The sequence below is a fragment of the Tetrao urogallus genome (assembly GCF_951394365.1).
Source record: "Tetrao urogallus genome assembly, chromosome: 2".
Classification (NCBI taxonomy): Eukaryota; Metazoa; Chordata; class Aves; order Galliformes; family Phasianidae; genus Tetrao; species Tetrao urogallus.
The window spans coordinates 38,493,838-38,515,343 of record NC_136814.1 but is presented as its reverse complement, the minus strand read 5'-3'; the positions used below and the strand labels follow the sequence as shown (position 1 = coordinate 38,515,343).

At 34.6% G+C, this 21,506-nt stretch overlaps 1 protein-coding gene across 2 annotated transcripts in view; it reads right to left on the bottom strand.

Moving 5' to 3' along the window:
* The window catches only part of SIPA1L2 (signal induced proliferation associated 1 like 2), a gene marked incomplete at both ends in the record, with an annotated part of 82,250 nt that overhangs the window by 47,648 nt on the left and 13,096 nt on the right, over nt 1-21,506 (bottom strand). For both annotated transcript variants that reach the window (XM_079532441.1, XM_079532442.1), the window contains 5 exons: nt 1,677-1,951; nt 8,406-8,982; nt 10,450-10,607; nt 16,510-16,613; nt 19,251-19,425. In XM_079532441.1, coding sequence (XP_079388567.1) covers nt 1,677-1,951; nt 8,406-8,982; nt 10,450-10,607; nt 16,510-16,613; nt 19,251-19,425 — 1,289 coding nt within the window. The remainder of the gene's footprint in view (nt 1-1,676; nt 1,952-8,405; nt 8,983-10,449; nt 10,608-16,509; nt 16,614-19,250; nt 19,426-21,506) is intronic.

Sequence of the window (21,506 nt, the reverse complement as noted above, 5' to 3'; positions counted from 1 at the left end):
AGAGAAAAGAAGCACTGAAGAACATTTCTATTCTATACTACAGAGATATGCCAAAAAGAGCTGAAAAATACTTCCATGTGTTCTTCACATTTTAGAATAGAAACAGTTTTTTAAAAAATCATTTTCCTTAGTAATTAGTTACACAGTTGACAAAAATGCAAAAAATTTATAAACAAGAACAGCTTTTGTAGGTCTTTCCCAGTTTGATGGCACTCCTTAGTTAAAACTCCTCCTACACACAGAGTGCCATGTATCTTAAGCTGATGTGGAATTTTAATGTTTTATTTTTAAACATGTAACTAAGATAACAACTCATACAGTGCGCATTTTTCTATCAGAGACTATAAAATACACACTACCTTCAACATAATAGGATCAGCTCATTAAACTCATGTTCTGCAAACAACTTGGAAATGTATACCAAACAAGCCAGTGAAAACTCATACCCAGAAGCAGATGGTGAGAACAGCAAAGCTAAGCAAAGAGATGCTTAATTGCAAATTCTATCCAACTAAGCAAAACGATAGTATTCTACATTCACAGACATTTACTTCAGAAAGGAACCCAATGCTTCAACGTGCAGGTTGAGGCAGGGAAGGGCACTTCTGTGTCATTCATCAGGCCAATGTCTACTTGGATAATTGCCACCAATTAAACAGTATTCATGTACAGCTGGCACCAACTTCACAGAACTGTATGCTGTGTAAAATTTCATGGATTGTTGTCTTGCCAAAAGCAACACATCTAATTTTTTTTCTGTTAAATTAAAAATCAACAAGAGATTTAAAGATGGTCTTTTACAAGTAGACAAGTAATCCAATTTACTCCAGTACAGTTCTCATTCAGAATAAGCCAAATTAAAATGTCTGAAAAAGTGTGTGAGAAAAGACATTATAATAAAGTTTTATATTTTACCTACTTTTTATCTACCTCAATAATATTAATAATAGAGAGAAGAGCAAACATACTTGTCACAGAAGAAAAAAAGTAATGCTGACAAAAGAACATTGCACTTCATCCCTGAGAACAGCTGCACAGTCACCATAACTTCTACTACAGTCTTTTCCTGAATGTGTGCGACCAGTTCTTTCATGCTCCAGTAAGGTTTTTTTAAAAAAAAATTGCTTTAAGAGATGATTTCACAGGTTAAAAGCAACATTTAATAATAATAAATTAGATTTCTGTGGAAACTGAAGAGGACTCCAGCAGTTGGTATTGTTTATGTACTGTTTTCCTAATTTTGCTAAAATTTCAATGCAAGAAAATAATAACAATCCTTTTCCATAGTCAGCACAGAAACTAGAAAGAAATAAAAGCTATAGATGTCAGAAGATTCCAGGTTTCAATTAGCACTGAAATATAAAATTAGCCTGTGGAAGGAAAGAAGTCACACAGGCTTTCATAGTGGCTCAATCATTACGCAATAAAGTTTACTTCTTGCTCTTTCAAGCCACATAAATGTAAATTTCCCTCTAAATTTCTTACAAGATCTCACTGTATCTTCTGTTCTAAACCAATAACTGTTTTGGAAAACACTTTCGGGAAAAGATTGCTTTAAGAGTCTCAATAGTATTATCTTTAAACATCAATATCTATTTCCAGAGAAACTGTGTAAGCAGTGTCAGAGGAAAAATAAAACAGATGCAAATATCACATTGAGGACTGTTGTTCCTTACCTTCTAGGTGCTCCATCCTCGTGTGGCTGAATAATCACCACTTTTACAGTTACTGATGTCCTTAAAAGGTCAATCATTTGTTCATGAGTCAAAGTTGCCACAGCCACTTTACAGATTTCAACCAGGCGGCTCCCCTGCCTCAGGCCTGCTTTCCATGCAAAACCGAAGGGCTCCACATCGGCCACTATTCCTTCAAAGTTCACGTGAAATCCAAGCTGGCCCAACCCATTCCTTCGAAGGGTCATTTCTGTGGTTTCGCATCCTCTGGTCACTATCTAAAAAGGTATCAAATTGTTAGGACACTCATTTCTTTGAACACACAGACAAATCACTTTTGAAGCAGTATAAAGCCATGTATTGTTCACAGAATCATTCTGGTTGGTGAAGACCTCTAAAATCATCAAGTCCAACTGTTAACCTAGCATTGCCAAATCTACCATGTCCCTAAGCACAAGATCTACACATCTTTTAAATACCTCCAGAAATGGTGACTCAGCTACATCCTGAGCAGCCCGCTCCAAGGCTTCACAACTCTTTCAAAGAAGCATCTTCTAATATCCAACCTACACCTCCCTTTGTTGCTTGGGCGAAGAAACAGACCCCCTCCTTGTTACAACCTCATTTTACGTAGTTGCAGAGAGCAATAATGTCTCCTCTGAGCCTTTTTTCCCCTAAGCTGAACAATCTCAGTCCACTCAGCCACTCCTTGTAAGACTTATTCCCTATACCCAATTGACATTAGATCATAAGTACATAGGTCATTCCAAGATAATACCTCCTGCTTTATTTCCATGGAAACTATAACAGATACAAAAAGCACAATAACTTTGATAAATTCTCAGCTACAAAACACTATTTTTCAACACAGACACCACCATTAGCTACAGATTTACACATGTGATAAACAAGAGACTGCATGCTGTGCTCTCAACAGATTTGTACCAGTGAAGGTGAAACACCATCGCTGTCACCACTGCTGAAATGCACCACTCACCACCTCACTGTGCTCACATCCATTGTTTGTTCTCCATTAAATATTCACTAAGAATAAATGAAAGTCAATGGGTGCAGTTTTTTCAACATGGAGAAATTTAGTGACACACCTTTGCTTCATACACACTTCTATGACAGACACCATTTTGTCACACTCTACTGGCATCTGTCACACAGTAACAATTTAACAGAATATTGGTGGGAGGATTCAACCTCTACTGCCATACCACTAACATACATCTCTGACATCATGGGCCAACATAATAAAATAGGAGGCATTACTTTCAGAGCAGCCCTCAGATTTAATTGCCATTAAATATGTTTAATATACTAATACTAATCATAGTTCTGACATCTGTGGTTGTTGGTTTCTTGATAAGTTAAAATGAACAGAACACTTCACAATATTAAAATCTTACATGCCCAAAGGAAGCAGCTGTCCTGTGTCAAATTCCTTTCCTTCCCTCACCCCAGCCCAACATGAACTGAACACCACTTATATCTTATTAAAACATAACAACTGCTTTAGCTTCAAAATTCAAAATAAGCAAAAAAGCAAAGTCCTCTCCTGTCAACTGCCTCACTCTTGTAGGCTGACTGATTGCAGGTGCACAGGCATTTTTTCTTCAGTATTAGACACACTTGAGATATAACATGAGCGAAATTAAGTCAAACATTTCAGTTCTAGTAGCAGCTCTTCCTCCAGACTTCAGCAATGTAGATCATTTTGATTTATTTTTACATGTAGTCAGGTTCCTAGCCACCACCACCTCCAGATGCAGACCTCTAAAATGGGATAAGATCTGCATGTCACTAGGAAAGTTAGAAACTTTATTCAATTAAAATTATTTCTGTCCCTATATAGAACACTCAAAAACTTTTAAATGCAGATTTTGCTAATTAGGCTCATTTTTATATAGAACGTAATTAATCTTTGAAGTTTTGCTCAGTAAACCTACAGCAGTCTGTATGCTGTGCTACTTTGCCAGATTCAAGGGACCGAATCCTAGTTCACTTCCAAGATAAAATCATGAGTTTCTCTAACATTCCTCTCTGTTTACAAAACCAGTATGCATGTTAGCGCCGTTAGTACAATTACAACAAAAACTTAACCACTAGCAAAGCTTAGAATCACAGAATCACCAAGCTTGGAAAAAACCTCCAAGATAATCCAGTCCAACTGTCTGCATATCAGCAATATTTCCCACTAAGCTATATCCTTCAGTACATTATCAAAATGTTTCTTGAACACCTCCAGGGATGGTAACTCCACCACCTGCCTGGGCAGCCCATTCCAGCGCCTAACCACCCTGACATTATAAAATCATATTATCAAAAATGTTTGTTCATAATGTATATCATTCTTTCTCCTGCAAGGCAAATATTTTCCCTTTACAGACGTGTATGCTAACAGCATAGGTCAAGGGATCTTCCCAAGGTCATAGTGAATGAAGAGCATGCCTTGTTCCACTGTTTGCAGGTACACTGTTTGCACTTTATTTTAGTAATCATTACAAAGGCATGCACATTATCCAACTTTTGACATCTAACTTAGCTACCTTAAGTTAGGAGGCTGGTGTCTGTATATCATTCTCCCTCTCCATTTTCTACTTGAGCCAGAATTTGGGAAGAGTAGCTCAGTAGCTTATTGTGTGCATCCTACAGAAGCATGATCCAACCTAATTCAGGGCTTTATGGGGAGGGCATGGGAACACACAGCTGTGGACAGTGCAATATCACTGAGACTGGCTAAAGCTGTCACAGAACCATTCCTTTCACCACCTGAGCCAGATGATTTGACTAGGTGCAATTTCATGGGAAGTTTAAGCAGATCTAACACCTTGTTACCTTTCCCTTGCATTACACTACATCTTGTGCAGCCATGCAGACAAAGATATGACTCATCTAAAAAACAGAGGCTTTTGTTTTCCTTGCTTGTTTGTTTTTCTAATAATATTTCAAAGGAGTGGCGGGCAGAGAGTGAACAGACTGTCCCTTTCAATTACAGCTACAACCAAAGCATATCAACATCAACAAATGAACTTAAAGCAAACATTAAGCTGCAAGTTACCTTCACAGCTTCCTTTTTATGCTTCCTGTTTAGACAAATCTTTGTCCATGTTTGTTTTAGAGCCTGGAAGGATGGGAGGCCTAACTTTAATTCCCCCTCAATGCAATGGTCGGTGGGAAAAACTCTAAAGCATTTGTATAACTTATGCCTGCAAACTGGCCAGCTGAAAGTCAGCATTTTCAATACCTTAGTAAGTTTCAAAGCATTAGCACTATCACCTTTAGAAATTATTTTCTATACAGATATTTACCACCTATTAGGAAAAATTAGAACGTATGCACACACACAAAGAGCTACTATAAGGCTACTGTTAGGGAGCTGATCAACCTAAGAGAAAATCAAGGTAATCCCCTCATTCATTAAAGTCTAATCCTTACCAATCTGTGAAGCATCAGAAAGATCTTGCAAGGATCAGATATTTCAAGAATCATTGTCTGACAAATTTAGGCTATGTAAGCTGTAGCACATTGACTTCACAGACCTTCTGAGGGTGTCAGCTTCAAAGTTAAAATGTGAAAGTCATTATTCAAATGCCCAATACATATTCTAGGGTTTTGTTTACCAAATCATGTTCTGGATCTTCCCATTGAAATTATTAAATAATTATTTCCCTTGTCATTACTCAGCAGTAAGTTATTTATGTGCATGTATTATTAGAGTTACTCAGCAGACTGAAAACACTAAGCTTTAACTCTCAGCTTTACCTTCAGTCCTGGCTAATTTTCAGCAAAACTTCATAATTTATAGCAGAGAAGTGCAAATTAAAATTTTCAACTCCTCATTACTATCCTTATATTTCTGCCACAAACTTCTGAAACATATATCCAATATTTAGTCACACAATGACTATTACAATCAGGAGCTGCTGATGGATGAAATTTTATTCTCTCAAAAGCACACAATACGATGCTGGGGGGAGCAGATACATGTTTGTTGCTATGTCCCAATTATAGAATACTGCATAACAAATGCACCAACGTATATGGACTTCCTCAACTCAGACGAGTCAGAATCTTCTTCAAATTGGTTTAATATTTGGAAGGTTAAGAGAGATGAAAAGCGATCAATTCTGCTTTAGATTCAACAAGTCCTTAGCAAGGTTAAAAGATTTCCAGGAGATCAAATGCCCCATAGGCACATCCCCTAAAATATGGCATGGCATCATACATAGTAATGTCACATAGAACAAAGAACTCTCCACTTTAAAGCAGATCTTTCTGTTTACTTGGCTACTGTTTCTGTTAACACGTGGCTGTGCCTGAAGGAAGAGATGGCTTCGCTTCTCTGGATACACTTAATATAGATGAAATTAAAAAACAGATCTTCTAAATCCCATGAAGGAACCAGGAAGCACAGAGGCTTCTAATGAACCCTTGTCTACTGAAATTGTTATCCAAAGATCCATTCAGGGTTCTCATTTAATCCCTCTCTCTGCTTTGCTCTATTATCCTAACATCCAGATCTACAGCTTTTCTGCCTTAAAAGACCAGTCTGTCAAGTTCATCTATAGTTTACTTTTCCTCCTCTGCAGCGTATCACTTAATATTCCTCCTCCAATACAGAGCTGACTCTAGATTGAACAATCACAGCTCTTTCTTTTAGGCCAGAACTCATTCTTTTGGTTCAACCTGAAATCACAGACCACAGCTTTTCACTTCTTTGCTTAATACAGGTATTCAGAGAGACGTCCTATTCATTTTGATAATTCAGTCAGACAATAAAGCTAATTCTTTGACAATCTCAGTTTTTAAAACCACTGAATGAAACACGCTACGCTTAAGAAATGTTTGTACTGGGGCCTGGAAAGATTTAATCATCCAGTCAGTGGAGCTTGCTAATTTGTCACAGTGAAAGCTTTCAAGTTTAGCACAGTTGTCAACCTTAGATGTGTTCTGAGTCAATTAGAAGGGTTTTAAAGTATATATATATATATACATATATATATACATATATATATATGTGTGTGTGTGTGTGTGTGTGAAGCACTGAATCAGTTTTAAATGCTTTTTTAGTGGTTTTAAGTGCCATCTCTGAAATTCTATACAAAAATATAGATAAGGAACATTCAACATCATAAAATGACTAACTGATTATACAACGCAGCTTTCAAAATAAAGGAATTAGCAGAGAAAAAAAGAAAATATGATGTAAGAAAAGAAGATGAAAAGCATTTTTAAAAATTGTATGACAGTTATCTTTTTAAGCAAGAGAAAGTTGGAAAGGTGGTAGTGAAAAGAGGAGGCAGCCAGGGTTCATTAGAATAGTTATCTGAAAATAATATTCAGATTATTTTAGCAATAACTGATGCAAAATTTTGAGGCTTAAAGGCTATACGGCAAATCTTGTCATAAAGAGGAAGTATTCAAGTCAATTAAGCAGTATTATTGTGACAGATGCTTACTTCCTCATAAAACAGAACACTATTCAAATTAAAAGCTGAAGCTGTGGCGACGATCATCTGTGTTATCATAGCATATAGATTATCATTTTGTATTCAATTACTTCATTTTACAGATCTATCCTCAGAAGCTGGCATGTTTGCGTATTTTGTAAAACCAAAGAAATGAAGAACAGCAAAGAAAGTTGTTACAACTGCTGACAGCAGAAGTTTTCATTAGAAATCTGAACCATTTTCCCACCTGTGTTAAGTAGGCGAAAAGTTATATTATCCATTGTGGAATATATAATAGCAGGGGACTAAGTATACGCTAATTTTCAGAAGGAAAATATCTATGCAAGGAAAGTGAAGCTGAATGCCCCAATGAAAACAATAATAGCAAGAAAAGGAGTCCAAAGGCCTCCATCATTGGAAAAAAAAAAAAGATGATTATTTAGAGTAGAATATCATGCAATGCTACATGTGAATGTAGAACTAGAGAAGCCCTGAAACATCAGCTGCAATCCAGCATGAAGAGGGTAAGCATAACAATTCCTGTTCAGTACAAGGCTTTTTAATATAAAAAAAGCTAACACCATATATAGGGCACTTAATTTAAGATCAAAGGGGCAAAAAGTGTAACCACATGGAGGAGATGTATCAGTGGTTTTACTTTGGAGCTCCTGTCAGTCCTTTCACACTAACTGGAATAGGTACAGGACAGTTAACTAAGGGTCGTAAGTACGTGAAAATCTTTATCCAGTCAGGTGTAAAAACTGGCATTGTTAGGTCTAGTTTTCTTCATTCCCTGCAGTTGCTCAGTACAAAAAACGCAAATCTGCAGAACTTACACAACTTCTTCTGCTAAGATTCACAGTTTGGTTTTTTGTTTTTTTTTAATCGCAAATTCAAGTGAGAATATTTTATACACTTGAGATTTTGTGTATTTTTAATTTAAGGTATATTTCTACCTAAAAAGGTGTGAGTTGAGAATAGGCTACAGCAAGGGAAGGCAAAAAGTTAGCCTTTTGGTACTGACTTCAATATTGAAACCATCCATAGCCTCAAGAAGTCTATCAAATTACTGGTATTTGTTTTCTCATCCCTGAAAATGGTTTGATAACTTATCTCATATGCTGTGTGAGGATTACTTTTCGTAATGCTCTCTGAAGACTGAAAATGGTACTGAAGTACAAACAGAGGACGTTTTTAATTACATCTCAAAGGAGCTGTAGAGAAGCAACTCTTCATAAAAATTTTGGTATTCCAGTTTAGTAATTGTACTTACTTCAAGTCTTTGAACAATTTCTCTGATGTCTTCAGCACAGTTATCCGCTGCAGACAGAAGAATACATTCTCCTCTTTCGTAAAATATTTTGATGCTCATTAATCCAGATGTCCATCCAATAACATCCCTGCAGGAGCAGTTAAACACAACGTTTTTTGATTCCTTTTCAATCAGCATGATAAATTCATTGGAGATTCCAAGGAGACATTCAATGTCAGAAGACTGGCCAAAATCTCGTGCAATCACATTCCACATAATTGCTCCAACACTGAATAAATGGGCATCTTTCCTTGGTTTCACTTTCTCCTTTTTTTTTGCTCCTAAAGTAATAAAGCTAAACTTCGCTGAAGTATCCACTGTAGCTGTGGTAACAAAGTTTTCTGCCAGATCTTTCAAGTATTCTTGACGTGTCCTTGTGGCCATGGCTCGAAACTTTTCCGACTTATGTGCTGCATTTTCAGCATTAATAACTTTGGCTAAAAGAAAGTCCCTAAAGACTGCTGATTTGGGAAAAGTTACTCCTTTGGGAATGGGTGGACCAAATGGAGGTACATCTTTTGATCTTGAAACACCAACACTAAAAATAGAAAAAATGCAATGGTCAATTCCTTAAAAAAAAAACAACACAACAACAAAACATCAGAAAACAAGCAGTTACCTATGCAGACCAGTTACAACGATAAGTTTAGTTTTAAAATGTAAATTTTCAGATATTTTACACACAAAGAAAACTTATTTAGCCATTTGTTTTAAAAATGTTTTTTCTTTCTAAATACGTGACATAGTGAATGTATCCTTATAACACAAAGATTATCAAGGATGAATTCTTAAGGTGTCACTGACTCCCTTCTTTAATGGAATAAATTTATAAATTCTTTGCAAGATATAAATGAGATCTAAGCATTTTTTAAAACGATTTTTTATTTAAAAAAATCACTTTCAGTTTTCATGTAATTTCATTAGATCTAAGAAAAATATAAATATAAATAAAGTTGATATGAATCTTCAGACATCTTGCAATGCTAAGATGTGAAGACAGAAAAGGTATCAGTGTCAAACTGTCTATAATGGAAGCACTGCCACTACTAAATTCATAAAATTTCTTGATATCTACAATTTTTCATAGAGAAAGTTTACAGCAAAATGTAAAGGAAATAAAAACATTTTTCTCATTGATACTCTGTTATAACTAAAATTGGTAGCTTGGAAAGGTATTTAATCCATAAAAGAATTTTAAAGTAGCATGCAAACTACATACAACTACTATGAGATTGACTGAAATGCAGGACACGTTTGCCAACATTTAGTAAAAATAAAAATGAACTTATGAAATATCACGTAAGAGTATGCACAAAAGAGCTACTAAAACAAAATCAAGTTTCTATAACACATCTTCTCCAGCAATGTGATCCAACCTCATGATGCATTCTGAATTTCATATTAAACAAAATATAAAATTCACAAGTGTTAAATCTGTGCCACTGTCCTTGAAGTCCTTCTCATTCTTTGCACACTTCCCAATCAGTTCAGAAATATGCTTCCTCCTTGGTAAACTTGTTAGAATTTATGATACTCTAATTCAACTGTGACAGTTAAGATGAACTGAAATTTGAAATACTACATTCCCCAAAAGCCCTAATTCAAGTGCTTAGACAAACTCAGGGACTCATATACATTAACAGCATTCTAAAATACTTTATTTTAAACCATTTTCCTACTTTAAGAAAGGAAACATGCAATACAAATTCTGAACTAATTTCTATTGCTATGATTGGAAATCTTACTTTCAGCAACCTGTCATAGCCCCTTTTTGTGTTCATAAATCAAGATGCAGAGCTCTGCAAAAGTCATTTAAATCTTACAGATTGTGCATAGTGATTCTAGATATGTGCAAGGAAGACAATGGTGTTTCAAATTCATGCAAAATGAAGTATAAATCTTAAAATTGTACACATAATACCTCTAGCATGCATAAAAAGGTTAGAAAGGACAGTTGCATTGTATTCTTAGAAGCAAACTTAAATACTTATAAAGCTCTACTCACCTATAGCACACATTTTCAGTGCAAGGATTATGCACTTTGACTATGACAAATACATGTTGAAAGTGGGAACGAATATTTTTTGGAGTAAAAGGAAGTGCTCCTGGCTCTTGGAAGACAATGGTAACTATATCATTTCCTATATGCCTTTTTCTTAGCAGCTAGACAAGAAACATGCATTGAAAAATTAGTTAAATTAAATAAATCACAATTTCTTCATTTTAGCAAACAAAAAATAATTTTTTTTTTTTTTTTTTTTTCAGAAGTAAACTTTCAAGTTATGATATTTTGGATGCTGGAAATAAAGAATATCAAGCTGAACTGTAAAAAGACAGGAAAAACACCACAACTGGACTAAGTTCACAAAAATACTAATGAGTTTTTCCACATCCCCACACTAGTTCTGCATAGTTTCAGCTCACTTCTCTCTTATTCTACAAGAAAAAAATTATCTTATTTCAGTGCATCAGAATATTAATTAAAATCAGTTCCCCTTTTACAGCATAATATCTGTCTTAATACAAAAAACATTTGATTGTATTTCTCAATGCAATTTCCTCTTCCATATTGCATTTTATTCAGTATCATCCTTAATGTGATCATCTTAACTTTTATTTTAATAGATTATCATGAGTATCATCACAATCTATATATAGCTGCATACTTCAAGAGAGCCAAGACAAAATATTCATGGAGAAACAATAGCTACTAGAAACTGTATTATCTTAAGCAAGACTTCTGATGAAACTTTAAAACATATATCAGAAAATAGCATTTGATTAAGTCATGTGACTTGATCATCTTATCAGATTTAAGATCAAAGTGAATGTAACTGCCTATTTGAACAAGTTACAATGTGCATCCTTTTGCACACAAATTATGCTATAAACTCACCATGTGGAACTTATCACAGAAATAAATGCATCAGGTAAATCTTAATTTGCTGAGCTAGTGAACCATATATTTAGATCACAGTAGTGAAACAGAAGTTCATATTAAAGTGATTATTATTATCTCACAGGTTGGAATTTACACTGCAGTAAAGTTTCTAGGACACTTTCCAATTACAAGGTACAAGGTGATTCATTACTGTTTTGGTTATGTAACTGCATCTGACCATTTACTCTTTCTTGCCATAGAAAATGCCTCATGCTTCTGCCTATACTTTTCCACAGACAAAATTACAGAAAAAATAGAAAACCATAACCTTTTAAAAATTGTATTTATTTCTCAAGGCAATCACTGCTTGCAAGTATATTTTCTGCTTTTGTAGAACTCTAAGAGATTCTGCTTGCTGCCACAGGTTACTTAAGCAAGTTCCTTACTAAGAGGCAAGTTTTAGAAATGTTTGAAATTGTACTATAAAAAAAGTCCTTTATACAACAATGGCAGTTCACATATCCTATGTCTTGGCTATTATTTCAAGCGCTTAAAACAGTAAGAGACACAAAAACCGTAAATATGAAGTCATCATTTTTAAGAACCTTACCAAGTTTGCTGAGATCTTAGTGACTTCTTCAACATTTTAAAATAAAATCAGCATATCACTATTATAAATAACTGTCATGCATAAGTGGTCAGTGAACGTTAACACAATGCAAAGCGCAGTCATATGTCTGTCCACAGAGAGTCAAAATGCAAGGACGTAGAAAGGGAAGAGAAAAATTGGGGTGATCTGGAACATGGAAAGAAGTGCTCTGGATAGGATAAAAGAACAGGAAAATAAAGTACTGAATGGAGAAGGAGGAGGGAACACATACTTCCCCGAAAAATGTGAATTAAGGATAGCATACTGAAAATGAAAGAGGAATTGAAAGAAACTGGAACTAAGCAAGAAGAATTGTAAGAAACTCTCTAGTTTCTATTCTGTAACTTATATATCCCTCCCAACTTTCACATCCTTCCCCAAGCCCCCGGTTCTCAGTTTCTGCTTCCTCTCCCATTTTGAGGTCTGCTCAGGTGTTGTTTTCTTTCCTTTTCCTCACCCCCTCACCCTTCTGCCTTTCTAACATACTCTAAAGATTCTCATGCCAATGCAGAGCACAGTAGGAACTCTCAACAGGGTACACGGGTCACAGAGAATTACTTACAGTAAGGAGATACCAAACACTCTGACATCATTCCAGTATCAATATAAACTGGCATGGTAGAATTTAAAAATGAACCCAGTCAAGTACGATAGGCAGCCAACAGGAAACCAGCGAAATTTTATTTGGGAATGCAAGACACACAAAGGGGAGTCCAGTAAGGAAAATATGTTAGAAAAGCAGAATCCATTTGATTAAAAGTACTTATACCAAATAATAATTACACTAACTTTGAGATTTTTACTAGAATACACAATTCTTAATTTTCAGATATGCATCTCTAAAGCAAAGTATTAGCTGTCATAAAACTTAGGACATTTACAGGCTATATACAGCCATAAATATCTATCCATTTGTGCAGAATTTTATCTACCTCATCAAACTGAGAAACAACAATGTATTCTTGTTGTAGTTGCAGTGAAAAAATATTAAGTTAAATTCCAAGAGTAAAAAAAGAAAAAACCACAAAACTTATTTTAGCACATTTCTAAAATAAATGGCTTTAAAAAATATTAATTTCAATCTGTCATTAATCTGCACCAAAACCAGACAAAATATCAAAAGATATTTCATCAGATCTGGTAAAAATGAGTTTGACATAAGCATATGTGTGGTTATCTCAGGCGTTTCAGCAGTAGGTTAAATTCAAAAAGTTCATTTCACTCTTGCATATCTGTTTCAAGTTTTCATTAAATCTGGTGAAAACTGAATTGATTTAGATTATTCAGCTCTTACTATGTGGACATAGGCAGACTGCAAATATGTGAATGGGAAAAATGCAAAGGAATGATTTGGAAAGGGACTTTGCAAAGGTAAAGTTTAAAGGAGATGGCCTTAAACCATGACTTGAAGAAAAGGCCACTGAAGGAAAAGGAACTGGCCACACCAGGGCTGGCATTCTTTTCTGTCCTAGGGAAGGAGCAGCTGACCTGGAAGTTCTCAGCCTATATTGCAGCCAAAGTGAATATTACCTTGGTTTTTGGTTCTCCTGCTGGCTCTAAAACTAGAGGGATGTCCTGATCAGTGACCAAGCAGGGCGTAGTTATGTCCTGGAAGAAGCAACAAACAGTTCTGGTGTGGCCTGGTTTTGGCTCACAGGTATTTGGAATCTAAGAAAAGTTCAGTGCTTGTTCTTCGAAGGTCTTATTTCTAGATGATGAGGAGTAATCCAGTATTTTGTTCAGTCATTGTCAAACAAAGGATATAGGGAGAGGGTGTGATAACCTCATTGCCAGTAAATATACAATATGCTAATAAAAAGTAACTATTGAATGGAGGACTTCATTACTAATAGAATCCAAAAGGAAAATTACCATAATCCCTAAAAAATTCCCCTTTTTTGGCTACGTAGAATTAGTGTGATGACTCCTGAAGAGACGAACAACATCTGCATTCCACATCACCTGTAAGTGTCTCTCTGTTCTGTTTCGAGCAGAACTGACATAACTGCATTTGTGGTCTTCAGCATCTAAAATGTCTCAAGGAAAAAGACCTAATCCAATTTTAACTTAGTTTGTGAAAGCTAGGTTAAAATCCTTGATAATTTTTTTCACAGTATTCATTTTGGTGATAGAAGAAAATTTAATAATGATTGCAGATACTTTTTGAACATTAAGGCTGGCTAAATTCTGGTCATTTGGGTGAACTTGTTGTCACACTTCATTAAGACAGTGTCCGTGCTGCACAAATAGTACTAGATTCCAGCACCTAAAAATCATGTGGGGGTGAGGTGTCTTCAGATAGACATGGTATTAAACTTGGAAAACTGACGCATTATTTTGATCCCAAGAAAGCAATGAATAACAACATGATGCTTCTACTAAATTCTGAACCTGTTAAAGTGACAATGAGTGCTTACTAAAACACTGTGGGAAAGGAGTGTTTGCTGCTGGGGAAAACCATGGAGTTAAAAGGCTGTTATTTGCAACAACTGGCACCTGTCGATAAAGAAAGACACTTAAGGAAATGACAAGAATGTAAGGAAAGTAGAAGAAGAAGTGAAAGGACAGGAATAGGGAGTGGCTGAGCAGAACAGCAGTACAGCTGTACAAACTGCAAACAATAGTGAAAATGAGCGGACCAAGTCAAAGGATATCCTTTCCTCACAAACAAGGGAAAGTCATGGAAGATGATAAAAGTAGTAAACTCCAAATAAGGTCATATTTACTGTCAGTGCCTGTGATTAACTATGGAAATGTTTATTTTTTTTCTTTAAGGCAAGCTCATTCAGTGCATTATATCAGAATAAAATGTACAGTTTTTCCAATTTACATGTACTTTTTCCAGGTCAACATATTCAGAATTTTTCTATTACAGTTTCTTCATCTGTGCCTTGCTAGCTTGTAAAGTTCTTGCAAATACATTATACATATACTAATAAACTGAAATATAACAATGTTTCTGGAGTGTTTCAGGATTTCAGAACCTCGGCATTAAAGTTATTACTGAAAATGTACAGTACTGTAGGAAAACTTGGGCTATTTAACAAAAACGAAACAACCAAGTATTCTTGTGTGCAAACCAAAGCAAACACTTCAAATGAGAGTCAAACCATTATGACAAATTACAGAAACAACAATTCCTAGTGTGCTTACTAAATTAATCCTGTATAATGATTAAAAATTCAGAGAAGTGAAGATATTGATAACAATTTGTTACCTTGATTACTAGCTACTGTCAGAGCTGAGTGTGTGAAGCAGCTGAACATTCTGCCCTCTAAAAGGCACACACTTTCATATATGATTTGTCTAAACATTCATATTATTCACGTGATAGAGAATTTTTATATTTTTATGCCTAATTTAGTTTCTTTACACCACATCCTAATCCTGTGTCATACAGTAAAATTCACAGTTGTCTTAACTGTTTAGATGAAACTGTTTAAAGAGTTCTGAGTTAAGAGAACTGACTACTTGAGTCACGTTACATACTTCCATTGCAAATTTCATTTACCCTATATTAAGAATTTTTATTTTTTTTCTTGTATCCTTTTGTTGCTGCCTTGATACATCTCTTTCCTTCCACAAGTCCTATTGACAGAGCAAGACACTAAAGGTGCAAATCATATGGTTTAACAATAACTAACCCAACTTCTGCACACTGTTCACAAAGAAAACTGAGATAGCATCTTCATTTCATGACAACCCTCCAAAATAACCCAAGTCTTTATATCTCACACCAGAGGGAGATAATATTCTATAAATAAATACAATATTTATTTCTGCAGAGTTAAAGAAATGTAGACTAGTAGTGTAGAAAGTCAGAAACTATCAGTAGTCTGAGCAGTAATTCTGCTGTTAAGTTATGATGTTGATATATTATACCAAATGTGCTTGTAGTTTTTCAGTTGGTTATAAGAAATATCTGAGACAGGCAAGACAGAATAACCTTATTGGTGCACACTTTGGTTGCTGTGCTATTGTTTAGCCATCCTTAATGCTTTAAAGATATTTTGAAAATCAGGTAAGCAAAGAGAATTATCAGAAATAAGTACACGGCAGTTTTCTGACTTCACAAGCAGACCCATTGAAGGATACAATTAGGCACTGAATATTAAGCTGATGCATCAATAAACATTTTAAGATCTGCAGCATGAAGTAGAGTCATTTAGAAATCTTATCACATGCACATTTTTTTACCATAAGACTGTTTTCAAGCTTTATTCCAGGCAACATTTAAAACATATGTAAGATATAAACCAACTCCAAATTGAAAATAACTGATTGACCATGGGCAACTATACTGTGTAATAGCATTGTGAAAAGTAAATATAGAATCAGTTAATAAAGTATAAAGATATTACAAAAATAATTTGATTAAGAAAAAAAAAAGCAAAAAACCAACATAATCACAAGATTATGAGACACACTTTGTATAAAAACAATTCAGCTCAATTAAAATAAGTACTGTTTGAGAAACAGTAACTCTGTGTTAATATCTATAAAATACAATTATACAAAAATGGTAAATAACATACCTGTTGCCTGTTACTGGGCATGTATGGAAGCATTGTTGATACATGAAACATTAACTCATAATCTTTGTAAGTAGTATAGAGGGAATGAGTTCCTGTTGAATCAGCTGAAAATGAATTTAATCATAAGAAGGTCAGTAAAATAGAACATTCATATGACTTTTTTGGACACCACTCTGTACATGCTATGATTTAAATCTATTAATGCAATTTAAAACTTTTTTCAATAGAATAAAAACAATTTGTATCAGCTAAAAATCTGTTCTGTAACTTCATATTATGACAGATAGATTCTGCAAGAAGTTATGCTTAGGGATTGCTGCCTAGGGGATGAACAAATTTTGTATAAGCCAGTACTGTAAGATCTTAATATTCCATGGGATAAATAAACAAATGATTTAGTTTTGTATTATATACATGTATTATTATTATTATTATTTAAAATCTTAATAAAGACAACCGACTAATCCCATTCTTTACCAAAAATAAAGTACTGGCAATGACACTTCAAATGTCACAGTAAAACATATACTGCAGATCAGACATTTTAAAAATCACAGAATATGTACATAATATGTTGTACAACGATGTAAAGATAATTTTGTTGGGAATTTTCAGAGTTTTAAAAATTATTGAAATACACTTCATATCAGATATGACATTTTATTAGGTAGTTTAGAAATACAGTTCACATTTCAGAACGTTTACAGCAAATTAGATGGGATTTACTTTGCACTCAGAAATTAATCGCTGTTATTCACTTTGATGTCTGGATTACTTAGGTATGACTAATTACCTTCAAAGAAAGAGCTTGGGAACTCTACTCTGCCAAGGCAGATCTCAATTCTTCTTCATTTTTTCAATGTTCGCCTATTTCTTTTACACAATTTTACATCTTTCATAAGCAATAAGTAATAAGCATTCTCTAGCATTCTTTTACATAGTGTTTATTTAGAAAATAAATATTATTTATTTAGAAAACAGTGACCATATGTTATAATTGTTTATGAATACTTATAGATATTTAAAGGGTAGGTGGGGGGGTAGACTCCTTCGGTGCTGCCCAGCACCAGGACAAGGAGCAATGTACACAAACTGGCAATTCTAAACCCATCTGGATGCTTTCTCAAGCAATCTGCTGTAGGGAACCTGCTGTAACATACACCTAAGTGTACCATTCAGCAGTAACTACACTGTATATCTATAGTCCTAAATTTGAAAGCATTTAAGTGTGTTTATAGTTTTGAATACATTCATATTACAATTGGCTTAATCAATTAGGTGTGCACAAATTACATTCATTTACATTCACACAATATGAATTAGTTCGATAACAAATAGGAAGCATAATTTCCACTTAAGTTTCTTATTTGGATTTTATTTTACAAAGTAACCATTATTGCATTCCTCTATTGTAAAATCCTTAATGAAATTAATTTCATTATAAACTTTGTGTCATTTTAGACAGGCAGAGTTTGGAAGATGTAGAAAGGGGAAATCAGCTAAATCTTACAATGTAAATATCTGCTTAAACTACACTGAGCGTGGCAACTCTAGTCCCCAAATCCTTTTACAATTAGATATTAAAGAGGGACAAAGTATCTCGAAAATAATCCCTTTTAAATACTAATTACAGAAAAGCAGATTGTTTAAAAAAAAAAAAAAAAAAGTTTCTTATACAACATCCTACTCAGTCAAGAGATTTAAATTTAGTACTTTGACTTTGAAAATAAGCAAGAAAGTTTCTTTTGAAATTCAGTCCCTTATTTAAGTAAGCTGGAATTTTCTAACTCAGCAGATGCTCCACTGAACATTTCTTAAGTACCTCTCTGTCTGAATTTACAGAATGGCTGCTACTATAAACTTTTCTCTGCTAACAGTTTTAGCAAACAGCATACCTGGACTATGTTTTTCTGCACCTTGTTCTTTTCTGAATACTTATTTCACAAATTTTGGGGGAAAAAAACCAGCTAAATTTCTTTGAGTAATGAAGCACATCTGCTTTTGTGCAGAAAAGCAATTTTACCAAATGAAATAACACTACTGGTTTTAAATAACTTCATATAGATAAGAATTGCAGCTAGATTATACTAAGAACCAGATTAGATCAGGTACACAGTGGTGAGAAGAACAAAGAAACTTGGAACTTATCTATTCCTAGATCTCTGTGATTATACAAAAGACAAAAGATTCCACACAAGACAAGAAGGTCTTCCCTTAATTTCCTTTAATAATATCTTTCTCAGTTTCCTTCTTGGCAGCTTATCTTTAACAGTTTAAGCAACTTTCCCATTTGATTATAAGGACACGTAGTATACACAGGACAGCAGGATTTAATAGCTTAAAATGATGTACTTGGCTAACTATGTTTCTCTTTTACTACACACCCTCATACAGCATACAAAAACTGATTTATTTTTTTTTTTCCAGGATGTAGCTGACAAGCTACAGAAAAGATCACTGCTTATCGTGACCAGTTGACAAAATACTGTTAAAATCACATTAAACTAAAAAAAATGAGTTAAGCTGAAGTTAAGGGCAGTGATGAGCAAAGCTAATAAAGATGTGTGTCATTGTATTGTTAACACTGCAATTCCTATTTTTGTTATACTTCATCTTCCTTGTCTACCGTATAACATTACTAACCAAAATTCAAAGACATGACAATGAAAAGATAAAATGATATTTGCAGAAGATTAACTTGAGAACAGCAGTTCCTACCCTAGATCAGAAACATAACTTACTTTTGTTATCTAGCTGAGCTCTGTATTTACTAAACCCTTTTAGCCGTACTCTCTGGCCCAGCAGATCAAGGAACTCTTCAAAAGCTGGTCCTGCCATCTCATTGTTATACATTTCTTCTTCTGTGCTTTGGCCTGCTTTGCAGTAAAGGATACCAATCTTATGTTGAAAACTCAGCTGAAATAGAAAATAAAACAAACAAAAAAAACAATTACAGAGTAAAGGAAATTGGTATGAATGAAAATTAAATACTGACACTGTTAATGTCTAGCAGAAAATATTTAAAAATGCAAAACTGTGTGTTCTTATTTCAGAAATGAAGTCACCATATAAAGCAAAAAGCAAACAAATATACTGAAAGAAAACCGGATTGTCACTATTCAAACAGCTAAAAACAGAGCAAGACAACTTTTGTCTTACTGATGTATTGAAGCAACCTCTACTGCATGTTATAGTATTGGAAGTTTAACTGGTAAATTTTGTGTATTTGTCCAAGGTGGGTTTATTCTTCTATTTAAGATTCAGCCGAACCATTCCCTATACGTGAACTTTCCCCTCCACAACCTTCTAATTCAGTAATAGCAGCCATTCAGAAAATGTGCTTCTCTCAAGGCAATACAAAAACAGACTCACAGAACAATAATTTCCATTTTATTGTTCAATAAATCTTGCGTCCACCCCATAAAATTGCCCGTTTAAACAACAAAATATTCAGTTTCCAAAGGTTCTAACATGTAAATACAAGTTCTATAACAACATACTTCAATCTAGAAATCAAACAGTAGTTGAAGTTTTCTTAAACAAATCATTCTCAATGGTAGGGTATTAATATAAAAAAGTTGTTTCTTCAGTGGAATATGGTCCTGTTTTCTCAACTTTTATGCATGCTTAAAATGACAAATTGGAAACTCTATGTAGTACTCCTATTATTCTTAACTGACAAACCAGTAGAGCTTCACAAACTGACAGACACCATCCACTGTCTGTATACACACCACTCAGCTCTCCAGATGTTCAGACCAGATCTAATTAAACTTCAGGATTAGTGTCCAAAACAGGAATTATATTTAGACAGTTTCTCACATTAGATCAAAGGTGACAGGAACGGTCTGCTCCACCTCAGTCATTTGTAAAACAGTCTATATTGTTAAGTATATTATATTCACAGAAATGCTACTGCTCTCATGTTTTATCACAGAAGTTTCTAGGAAAAGATGTAAAATTAAAACACTAAAAGACTGAATCAAGGAAACACACACTATACAGAAGAAAAAGCATCAAAAATGTAATTCCAAACTTCAAATGTTCTTTATCTTTCCTACTTCATGTAAAATGGAGAAATGTTACATTTATTGGAGAGTTCTATGCAAGGCAGTCGCCAAGCATCAATTAGAACAAAAAAACCCAAAACCCTACAGTTCCCCAAATCACCCCTGAAGGAATAGAAACTCTCACTATGCTTTTACTAACCTAATTTTTTGTGCTTCATGATTTTAAAATTGAGGTTCCTTGTGTCCCATGAAATTCAGGGTCTAATTTGACAGCATTCTTGGTTTAATTATTTACCTTCAAGCACAACCAATACACAACCAATAGTAGAATATCCTAAAGATGTCCAAATTAATGTAGGTTACAGACAGAATCACTGACACTATGAATCTCACGCTCCAAAGCTAAATGTATTGAAATGAAGTACTAGGACAGCAGTAGACTATTAAAATCAATAGCAAAATCCTTCAAAACATCAACTAGACTGAAGTTCACTTCGTGTAATGAAATTGAAGTATCAGTGGGACAATTTATTTCCATGTAACCTTGTATAAAATGCCCTACTCTGCAATTTCAGCAGATCTATATACATGTAAAAGCACACTACAGGACTTGATCTACTGGTATGTAACAGACTGTAATAATACACAATGGCAGCCCTTTCCCCTCTCTCACAAGTCCCAGTCCATCCTCTCCATTTGATATATGCTTTTCATAGGGTAAATCTTTATGTGCTCTCTACATATTCTGACTGAAGGTCATTAACCAGGGATCAGTTAGGAATATAGAATACATACAGGCTCAGTAAGGACAGGAATGAGGAGTGACACTGCAACAACATTAAGCCTAGACCACACAGAGCACAGATCAACTAGAAATTACCATAGTTTGAAATGAAATGGGTCATCATGTAGAAGAAGATTCAGGGGTATGGATGTGTACACTGCTGAAGGTGCCTGAGTTAGACCTCTAATCTCTGGGGAAAGGCA